The sequence below is a fragment of the Lolium rigidum genome, chromosome 7 (assembly GCF_022539505.1).
Source record: "Lolium rigidum isolate FL_2022 chromosome 7, APGP_CSIRO_Lrig_0.1, whole genome shotgun sequence".
Taxonomy (NCBI): Eukaryota; Viridiplantae; Streptophyta; class Magnoliopsida; order Poales; family Poaceae; genus Lolium; species Lolium rigidum.
Genome location: NC_061514.1, coordinates 136256198 through 136267484, shown reverse-complemented (window position 1 = coordinate 136267484; position 11287 = coordinate 136256198). Strand labels below are relative to the sequence as shown.

The 11287-nt window shown below is 49.5% G+C and overlaps 1 protein-coding gene across 1 annotated transcript; it reads left to right on the top strand.

Annotated features, from left to right (window-relative positions):
• Positions 1-559: 559 nt before the first annotated feature.
• LOC124672050 (protein IDA-LIKE 2-like) lies at positions 560-1094 on the top strand. Its single transcript, XM_047208345.1, has one exon. It carries the CDS (start codon positions 560-562, stop codon positions 833-835), a length of 276 nt encoding a protein of 91 aa, XP_047064301.1. The 3' UTR covers positions 836-1094.
• The last annotated feature ends 10193 nt before the right edge of the window (positions 1095-11287 follow it).

The following is an 11287-nucleotide window of genomic DNA, read 5'->3' as shown; positions in this document are numbered from 1 at the left end:
GTAAACTATGGCAGGTATACCTTTTTTTTTACTCCGTACAAACTTTGGTTCGTTTTAGAAGCATTATACTTTCTCCATTCCGAAATGAGTGGTCCGGATTTGTCTAGATTCGCTTATAAGTAACTAAAATTGAGTGACTTATTTGCAAGAGTACTAGGAATACTTCATTGGAGCACATGTCACCAAGGGTTTTATTTGTATATTGCAAACACGCCTTAGCCTAACAGAGCCTCAGAGAATGACAGCATGCATGTGGGGTTGCATTTTTTCCTTCACCTCCTTTGCTGTGAACAAGTCCATGACAGGGAAGTCTACATAGGGAGAGCTGGCATATAAATTTGATGACTCCACCAGTGTCCGCACGCTCATTCTCTCCAACACCCAAGCTCATACACACCACCGTACCGTCGCCTCCCTCCTCCAAACCTCCCCGCCATTCCCACTGACCAAAACCTTCGCCGGCTCATCACGTACGCCTCAAACCACAAACCCTCCACCCACGCCAGGCGCCACCAGCAGCTCTCTGCCCACCGTCCACCTTCCGTGCTCCGCTTCGTGCATGGAGCGCTGCTGCCGGCGAGCGAGAAGCACGAGGAGGACGACTCTTCCGCCGCGGCAGCAGCTCCGGTGGCTCGTCCTGCTCGCTCTCCTCCTCCTGGCGCTGGCGCCGAGCTGCAACGCTTCGAGGGGCATGCAGCCCTTCAGGGCTCGGCCGCTGGCCGGAGGCGCAGCCAACCATTTCTTGGGGTTCCTGCCGAGGGCCCCGGTACCGCCATCCGGCCCGTCGAAGGGGCACAACGCCGTCGGCCTCGACAGCCAGCTGGAGAAGCCGTGAAGCAAAGAGAACTATTTAGTTGCAGGCGGATCAATAGAGTATATAGATTATAGAAAACAGATCTTGCATAGATACGATTATTGTGACACATGGTTGGTTGGTTAATCGTAGATTAATCTATACGTAGCTAGTGTGGAGAAGTGGTTACTCGCCATAGCTAGCTAGCGCGCGTACGTCGGAAAGAGATGGCCGGCACTGATCGAGGAGTAGGTTTGGCGTGTGTAACAACTATTCTTGGAGAGAGTTCGTTCGTTCCTTACCTTTGGAGCTGAGTTGTTGATGCCTGCTTCTTTTGCAAAGGCTAGCTATCTCCCTTGTTCTTTAGTAAAGCTAAAGGATGATCGATATATACTGCTGCAGCATTTGTCTCTCACTCTCACTCTCTGTGTGTCTGTAGAGCCGTGCGCTAATGGCTTTCCTGCAGCATGGACCTGGTGTGAGCAGAAATGCAGGGCCAGCGTTGACAAAATGTTGGCCATGGCCAACAATCGGCGACTTTCCTTTAACTACTCCTTTCTTTCGACGAACATTAATTCTTTTTTAATCGAGTATCTCATGCATATTATCAATCTAATCTAATCGTACCATCCACAGTGTAATTGGTGCAAGTATCACTGTACGCTAATTGAATATTTGTGTTAGGATGTCATGTCGTCGATAATTAAGCACCCTCCTGTGCAGATGAGTGACCAGTAGGGAGAGGGAGTGGTTGGTTTCACTGTTTCAGCGCTTTTGCCTGTGACAATCTGTGAAATATATGGGTGGAAAGACATGCAGGCGTGGATGAGAAGGGGGACGAGTCGTGTGACATGACATGACGCTTCGGGTCATGCTCGCTTGCTTTTTTCCTGGTCCCTCGAGGGTAGACTTCTCATCACTTGCAAATCTTTGACGTGTTCCCCGGTGCTGGTAGCAATGCATGGCAGCACGGGTACGCCAAGTGCGACATCTAAACCAACAAACACGGTTTGACCGCTTCGCACAAAAGATAGTACGTAAATCAATAACGAAACGACTTGCATGCATACATCATGTAATCAATTATGTACTTCCTCTGTCGGCACTTAGTTTATATCTGATCAAGTTTTAACTCAAGTATGGCACTTATTATGGATGGATTTAATTTAAAAAGTTTCGTACATATTATGGATCAGACATCAGAGGAAGTGGAAAATATCATGTGATGATAGTTGCATGGAAAAATACATGCATGTCTGCGGTGCAAATGGCCATTGCAGTATTGCACACTGCTTATTTCTGTCTCCGGGACTTGGTAGCAGGTTATCTGCAGGAGAGAAGCAGTCAGCCAAAAGGCAACGATTCCCCGTCGCTACCTCTGTGTCTTCTAATTCTGTCTCAGTTGAACTTTGAGTCTTGCATCCACTTTGCAGATAGCGATTGAGGTGTCCGCACAAACGTCTACACAGATGCATGCATATACAATATAAAAAGTTGCTCGAGTATATCATTGAAATAAAGATCTTCTTCAAGTTACGACACTTCAAAGAAAACGCAGCATCTTTCAGAGACTCGGGGCGTGTTCGCTCCGTGGGGCAGGCTTCGTGGTATTAGCATGTTCGAAACAAGTCACGGACCAAAATTTGCACTTCGTTTAGTGGCACATAGGCTGCATCTATAGGTACCCAAGTGTCACTTTCTTTGGTTGACAAGAAAATCCTTGCTGGCTGAGAAAAGTCACTACACGTGTGTTCAGTTGTCACCTTGTAGCTATTTTGGTTCGAACAAGTGATATGCATTATGGTAAAGTTACCGTAGCACACATTACACACAACAAAAGGGCAATTGAAAGCATACTACTCCCTCCTGAGCGCGCACGTAGTTCAAGAAATTACTTTGACCATTATTTTAGTCAATAAAATATAGAATATATGTTACAAAAATTATATCATTGGAAACCTTATTTGAATACGAATCTAATGATATAAATTTTGTAGATATAGAATTTATATTTCATTGACCAATTTAACGGTCAAACTTTATCTTGAATTGCGTGCGCGCCTTTTAGACCGATCCGGAGGAAGTACATATCATGTTGACATCCAACAGACTTAGTACCAAACTACAGGTATTAGACAACTAAGAGACAAGTACTTGAGCCTACTAATTACACCAGGGACACACATCCCTGACACCGAAGATATGTTCTAAACCTCTACAGGACAACACTAGTACTAGAACAAAACATAAGCAAAAGCAGGATTTTGTAAGTCTCTACAGGCCAACATTACAACACAATATCATCAGCTGAGCAAAAACATCACCAGAACTTTCATTGACAAGCAAGATTTAGCTCCAGGGTGGCTGACATGACCCAGACAACCTCCACGGAGGTGCCCACTCTGTACATCTGCAGCTGGAAGCCGTCGTTCTTGTAGGTGAATACGAGTGTGCCATTGAAGACCATGGCAGCTTTCCAGGCAAAGTTGCTCCAGCCTTTGAAGAGGGCAAGCTTGTCACCCTTCCACTGCAGTTGCACCATGTTTTTGCACCACTTTCCCAACAAGATCGGCGTATTTGTCGGAGGGCCCCCACTTGTGGAAGAGCATGCCACGGCAAAGGGACGAAGCCCGAAGGGACCTCCATCTCCCGGCTAGAGCTATTTTCCCCCGCCGCCATGGCCGCCGCTCTGCTTGACGTGTACTTGCGTGGGTGTTGGTGTGTGTGTGTGTGGGGGGGGGGGGCTGTGGGACGACCGATTTAATAGCGGCACCACGACCTGGCCAATCGGTGCCACCGCGTCGTGGATACTGTTAAGTTTCATGCAGTAGCCAATTGAACCAAAAGTCCAAACTGATGAAAAGGGCTAGGCAATCTACTTATACATTTCAACACCCCCTCTCACGTGTGACAGGAAAACGAGAAGACAAGTCAACACGTGTAGAGTCAGAGGCAAAGAGGCGGCGGCAGAGGGCCGGGGCGGGCGGCGGCTGCGGCTGCGAGGAGAGGGGAGAGGAGATAATTTTTAGAATAAATTGTGAAAGCCAGGACTCGAACTCGAGACCTTGGGCTCTGATACCATGTTAAGCTTCATGCACTAGCCAATTGAACCAAAAGTCCGAACTGATGGAAAGGGCTAGGCAATCTACTTATACACTTCAACAGATACCGCCAGCTCCAAACTCGTGGACCATCCACGAGTTTGGAGGAGGCACAATGAGGCGGTTGATGGGACCTGTGTGTGTGTGTGTGTGTGTGTGTGTGTGTGTGAGAGAGAGAGAGAGAGAGAGAGAGAGAGGGAGCGGGAGAGAGAGGAGGGGCCAGTGACTAGAGTACAGTGCGAGCGCATGAGTAACAATATCGTTTTCCCGTGAACAAGCTAGGCTCCATAGAAACAACCGATTTAGCAGTTTCTACCATAAGAGACCCGAGGGTGCTTTACTAGTTTTTTGTTTATTTTTTGAGGGCAGGGTGATTTACTACCTGGGCTGTACACAACGTAGATACAAACGCTGGCGTGAGGAAACGGAAAGGGGGGAACTTAGTTAGGATCTGACTTTGTATAGAATCTGTGAGATCAATTTTGTTGAACATCAATAGGTGTCCTCCCACCGAATCAAGGAGCTTGCCAAAACGTGGTTTTGTTGCCATTCCCCAAATAGATGTCGGTAATGGCGTAGAAAATTTCCATATCCTCTTTGGTACAAGGGTTACCGGATCCCGCCGAAATTTTATTAGGGTCTTTCCATTGAAGCCAAGGCCAACGAAAGCGAAGGGCCGTAACAAAGTCTATTTTGGTGCCCTCGTAATTTTTTACATCTCCAAACGCAAAAATTATGTTGTCTCAAAAGTCTTGCATGGCAACTTTTGGGTGACAGATATTGACCTTGAGAAGAAATTCACCATTGACCACTTCAACCGATTCCTTGAACTTTGGACACTTTTGTCCACCATCCAACTCAACGAGTTTGCCGAAGATGACATCTCTTGGAGACTTGCCCCCAACGGCCAATACTCCACCAAATCCGCCTATGAAGTGCAATTCTTGGGTTTGATCAAGTCCGCTATGTATGGCACGGTATGGAAGGCTTGGGCTTGTCACACAAAATAGAGTTTGGATGGCCAACCGGTTGGCCAAATGATGTTGGCCTAATTGTGGTCTTTGCCCCCTTTGCAAGCAATGCATCGAATCTATTGATCACCACTTTGTGCATTGTCGCTTCTCCATTTGACTTTGGAACCTAATTGTGGGATTGCTTATTGGGATGACTGCCATGGATACTCCCTTTGGGCCGGCCTAAGCAGAAAAGATTGGTCGATTATGATGGCGGCCAAGAGTCTTCCCAACTGTAAGGTCATGCATTCCCTTACTTTACTCATAACTTGGGAGATTTAGTGCGAGCGAAACACTAGGGTCTTCCGCAACAAGCAAGTCGTCCACACATGTTGTCTTTGATAGGATTAGACATGTGGTCAGGTGCGAAACGTTTGGGAGACTTGATTCCGGGAGAGTGATTCATGTATTCATTAACCTTGTATCGGCTTTGTAAACTTGTTAAACTTCTCCTTAAATAATAGAATGGGGCAAAGCTTTTGCCCCCGTTTAGGTTTTTTTTTGCTGAACATACAAAATATGTTGAAATATTCCAAAAAACGTTTTTTTTACAACAACCATATTATGTGCTATATATGCAACCCCTAAAAATCGCAGCTTCAAACTCAACCTACACTTAAATAACAAAAAAGAACACATCTTAGATGGCGAATTGTGTAAAATCATGTTCACGTGAAGCCGACACTATTTACAGTAGAGTTTATATTGTTTGTTCTCTACCTGTAGGTGGACTTTTGAGCTGATTTTTTTTGAAGTTGTAAATACAGCCCATAGGTATGTTGTATAGAAGTTTCATATTTTTTTGCAATTTTTAAAAATAAGTTATATGTGAGCTGATCCTATGATCTCATGTAATAAAACGGTCCTATACAAGTCTTCCCCAAACAGAAAGCTAGGGAAAGCACGCGTGCGTGTAGGAGGAGCAACGTCGATTTGGGTCCTGGGACCGGCGAAGACCGGCCGTGCGACGTCCGACACCTATATGTGCGTTTGGGCGGTCAGCGACAGACCCTTAAGCACCGGTTCGCAATACGAACCGGTGCTAAAAGTCCTCTCGTTCGGGCGCCCGACAGCCGCCACGTGGTGACCCCTTTAGCACCGGTTCGCAACTGAACTGGTGCAAAAGAGGTGGCCTTTTGCACCGAATGCTTTGCACCGGTTGAGCATCCGGTGCATATGGCCCTTACCGATCGGTGCAAAAGCACCATTTTCTACTAGTGTATATATACGAGTCTTCCCCAAACAGAAAGGCAGGGAAAGCACGCGTGCGTGTAGGAGAAGAGCAACGTCGATTTGGGTCCTAGGTCCGGCGAAGACCGGCCGTGCGACGTCCGACACGTATAGGTGCGTTTGTGCGGCCAGCGATGGTGTAAACCGAGAGCGGCACAGTAGCCGGCCGGCGCTCGACCTGCAGCGGGGATGACAATGGGTGGTGCGGCCGCAGACGGCCCTGGCTGGCTAATAAATTGGAGCCAAGGCAACAGTGGCTCGCCGCCCGCACGACGCAGAAGCAACCAACAACCATCCTGCCGCACGACGTCGACGCCGGCCTTCCCCGAGCGCACGGCCGCACGCACGTACCGCGGTTCGCCGATTTCCAGCCGGCGCCGGACGGCCGGGGCGGTGGCACGGAATTCTCGCCCTCCATGCATGTGACCGCTTTGACGAAAGAGCTCCATATCAGGCCGGCGTCGCTCGCTCGCTCGCTGTTGACTAAGGGCATTCCAGGGGGGAAATGTACTTTGGCTCATAGGAGCATATGCTCTCATTATGTGAATCCACATTTCAAAGTGTCAAAAAATTCTAAACTAAATTTTTACATGTACATCTAGACATTTTATGTTGGTACACAAGTTTTAAAAAAAACAAAAAATAATTGTGAAAAAGACAAGTTTTGATGCTATAACACGACTACGTATAGGATATTTTTTTGTCTTTTTTGTACACGCCATATAAAATGTTGTTTCTCCACGAAAATTTGTGCACTAACATAGAATGTCAAGATGTACACCAACAAATTTATATCAGAATTTTTTAACATTTTTAAAATTGTTTTTTAATTATTTTATATAATGAGAGCATTTGCTCCTATGAGCCAAATTGCCACCTCCCATTCCAGGGGCGCTACGACATTTCGGACGCCCTGCGTCGCCTGGCGGACGCCAAAATGACCGCGATGGACGAAATGTTCGTTTCCATCAGGGGATACCTCCAACGGTCCGACGCATATTGGACATGCAAGTGTTTTTTTTGTGCTACTTCTTTTCATTTTTGTTGAATGAGCAAGTTTAAACGTGAAAAGTAGTACTCAATGATGTCATGTTGCTCCAATCGAATAGATTATAGTCTAAACAATTAACCGGATACTTCAATCGAATAGATTCAAACATATTTAACATACAAAGAAGAACAAATTTAAAAACATATAAACTAAAACTAATTTTTGGCCTTCTTGTTAGAAGGTCCTGCCTCGTCGTCGAAACTCCTGCGCCTCTTGCTTGTCACCTCCTCGTCGGAACTGGAGGACGACGCGCCTGTCGAGGAGTTGAAACTGGAAGAAATGACGTCTTTGTCGTCGTCGTCGGTGAACGGACGACGATGCGCCGCCCGCACCAGCGCCCTTGCCCGGGCCCTGGACTTCTTCCTTACCGCCGCCTTGTCGTCCGCCGCCTCCTGCGCCTCCAACCGGGCGAACTTGGTGTCGGAGTCCTCCTCCTCCTCCTGCCCCTCCTCCTCGTCCTCGGCGTCGCTGCCATCGCCGCCTCCGTCCTCCTCCTCCTCACTCGGCGTGGAGGCAGGGTCGCTGGGCGTGGAGCCCAGATCGCTTGGCGTCGTAGGGGATTTCCACCAATGCAGAAATCCAGGCGACTTGCCCTCGCTCTCCGAGTCGGACGGCAGCGTGTAGTCGCCTATGACGTGCCGGTGTTGGAGAAGAAGAAGAGGAAGAAGAAGGAGGCGGTTGAACTTGAATTACCGTAGACGCAGGGGTTATAATATGCGGGGATTAACGGCGACGCGTATAACGAAGAGGTCGGCGGTTGCTCTTCCGCGGCGGTTCGGCACTCCATTGTGGCGGTTGATCGGCGCGGTTGCCACACCGGCGCGCGTTGTGAATTCGAGGCCGATCGAACCTGGGTCGCTGCCATGAGGGCCCGTGGGGAAGCGAGCGGACGAGACGGAAATCTGGCGCATATTTGGGCCAGGTTTGCGTCTCCGCGGACAGCTCGGTCACTTTGCGTCGCCCCGCTGGAGTTGGTGCTAGACGCATTTCCCCGGGCGGTCGCTCAGCATCCGTTTACATCGCGCTGCTGGAGATGCCCTAATAATGCATGCGTGCGGAACGACCGACACGCCGCTGCCGCACCGTCGACGATCGATCGGGACGCTCACGCACGCGCTCGCGCGCGCGGCCCTCTTGACTTTGTTTCGTTTTGGGTGCCATCATTCTCCACCGTCTTGCACGCAACGCTGCCCGTGTGGGCGTCACGCATTTGCCAGGTTTCTTCTAGGGGAAAGGACATACCGCCATACAGGGCACGCTTTCACGTAGCCTTGCCAAATGCCGGTGCGCCAAGAGCATGGAGAGGACAAAAATTACGACCGGTTTCCATGCAACTCACCAGTATGGCAGTCTGTTTGTGCTGCAGACGGTGTTAAATAAGTAGGCAATAATTACATGTTAATTAGTCTTAGAACCGTCCAACTTGAATGGTAGACGATCCGCGATGAAGACATAAGCACCCACGCGGAGCATTTTCCAAACACCTAATTCGTACAAGATCATTAATGCGATTGGTTTCAGAGACCTGGTTTCCAGTTCACATGTGCACGACCATGGACGGGATGGAGTAAACTACGGTGACGATACAAGGAGACATAGTGGCAAAACCCTAACTCGACTTGGGAAAGAAGTGGTGCTTCATCCTGGTTTATGGCCCGGCGGATCTTGCGAGGACTGGGGAGTTCTTGGACGAGCTTGGGGCGGAGGTGCGCGCCTGCAATCTTCCAGTGGTGGCGACTTCAACCTCATCCGAAGGGCGTTGGATAAGAGTAATGGCGTTGTGAATTGGCCAAGGGTGCGCCGGTTCAATGATGTGGTGGCGGCCCTATCCCTTAGGGAGCTGCACAGAGCGGGCGCTCGCTTTACCTGGACGAACAAACAAGCTGTCCCGATTCGCTCGGTGCTTGATAGGGTCTTTGTTTCTCCTGCTTGGGAGCAGTTGTTTCCCTTGTGATCGCTGCAGGCGATCACAAGGATTGGGTCCGATCACACCCCACTGATTCTGGATGATGGGGACAAAGGGATTAAGAGATCGTCCCGCTTTTTCTTCCAGACATGGTGGTTTGGGGTGGATGGGTTCGTAGAGCTTCTCAAGGGCAAGATCCTTGAGTGTATCCATGTGCAGGGGCCGCATCGATGCAGCATTGACCTCTGGCAATGCATCTCTAGGAGCTTACGCCAGTTCCTCAAGGGATGGGGGGCGAACTTAGGGAAAGAAAAAAGGGCCGCCAAGGAGGACCTTATGCGTAGGGTTCAGCATCTGGACCACTTAGCTGATTCTCAGGGCCTTGATGAGGAGGGATGGGCTCTCCGATATCACCTGGAGGACCAGATTGTCCACCTCGACGGTGTGGAGGAGGAGTATTGGCGCCAGCGGAGTAGAGTCAGATGGACCCTTAAGGGAGACTCCTGCACGGCCTTCTTCCACGCGATCGCCAATGGTCGAAGGCGTAAGTGTTCCATTCCGAGACTTATTACAGAAGCTGGGGAGGTTTATGATCAGGCGGATCTGGTGGACCATGTGTACCAGTTCTACCAGAACCTAATGGGCGCAGAGGGAGAGACGAGGGCGTTCTCCTTAGCAAACGATCTGTGGCCGGAAGATAAGAGGATTTTGGACACGGAGAATGTGGAGTTGGAGGTGACCTTTACTCCAGAGGAGCTGGATGCGGTGCTAGCCGATATGAAGCCTGATTCAGCTCCGGGACCTGACGGTTTGCCGGTCTTGTTCTTCAAGAAATTCTGGGGAATCTTGAGGGAGCCAATTCTCACAATCCTGAACGATTTCGCCCTAGGGAGGGTGGATGTAGCGAGGCTGAACTTTTGGATCATCTCTTTGATTCCTAAGGTGAAGGGCGCGGATAACATCAGACAGTCCAGACCGATTGCCTTGATTAATGTTATCTTTAAGTTTGTGGCGAAAGCGTACGCTATGAGGCTTGCTCCGATTGCCCACAGGACCATAGATAGGAGCCAATCGGCTTTCATTAAGGGTCGGTGTTTGCACGAGGGGGTTCTCGCGCTTCACGAGATTGCCCACGAGCTGAGGGTTAACAAACTAGGAGGTCTTTTGCTTAAGCTGGACTTTGAGAAGGCATATGATCGGGTCAGTTGGGATTTCCTGCGGGAGGTGTTGCTCAAGAAAGGGTTCTCGGCAATGGTGGTTCACCGCCTCTTGCAACTGGTCTCCGGAGGACAAACGGTGGTCAATGTCAATGGGGAGATTGGGGGTTTCTTCTGAAATGCACGGGGAGTGCGACAGGGTGACCCCCTATCCCCAATCCTGTTCGATTTCATGGTAGACTCGCTGGCGGCTATCCTTTCGAGAGCCAGGGAGTCGGGTCACATACAGGGTGTTGTGCCTCATCTCATACCTGGTGGTGTTATGCACCTCCAGTACGCAGATGATACCATGATCATGATCGAGCCCTCTAGGGTGGGGGTGGCCAACCTCAAGCTCATCCTATTATGTTTTGAAAACATGTCGGGACTCGAGATTAATTTCCTGAAGAGCGAGGCCATTGTAACAGGGGTTACAGAAGCAGAGCGGAGGTGGGTGGCCGATGGGCTCAACTGCAAGCTGGGCTCTCTCCCAATGCAGTACTTGGGTTTGCCGGTGAGTGACAAATCTCTCTCGGCGGCAGACTGGACCTTCTACGGCGAGAAGGTGGGTCATAGGGTTGACCCTTGGCAAGGCCTCTTCCTGGCCTCGGCTGGTAGGCTCGAGCTCACTAACTCCTGCTTATCCAGCCTGCCAATGTTTGCAATGAGCATGTACCTTCTCCATGACAAGACACATGGAGCTATGAACAAAACTAGGGCTAGATTCTTTTGGGAAGGGGTCAACGCCAAACGGAAATACCACATGGTAGACTGGGACACGGTTTGTAGACCAAAGGCATTTGGGGGTCTGGGGATCCTCAATACTAAACGCATGAACATTGCGCTGATGGTCAAATGGATTTGGAAATTGTACCAGCATGAGGAGGGTCTGTGGGCCGACCTTCTTAGAGCTAAGTACCTGGGCAACAATGACCTTTTCTCCCCCGAGGTTCCTACGAAGGGCTCCCAGTTTTGGAATGCCATCCACAAGATCAAA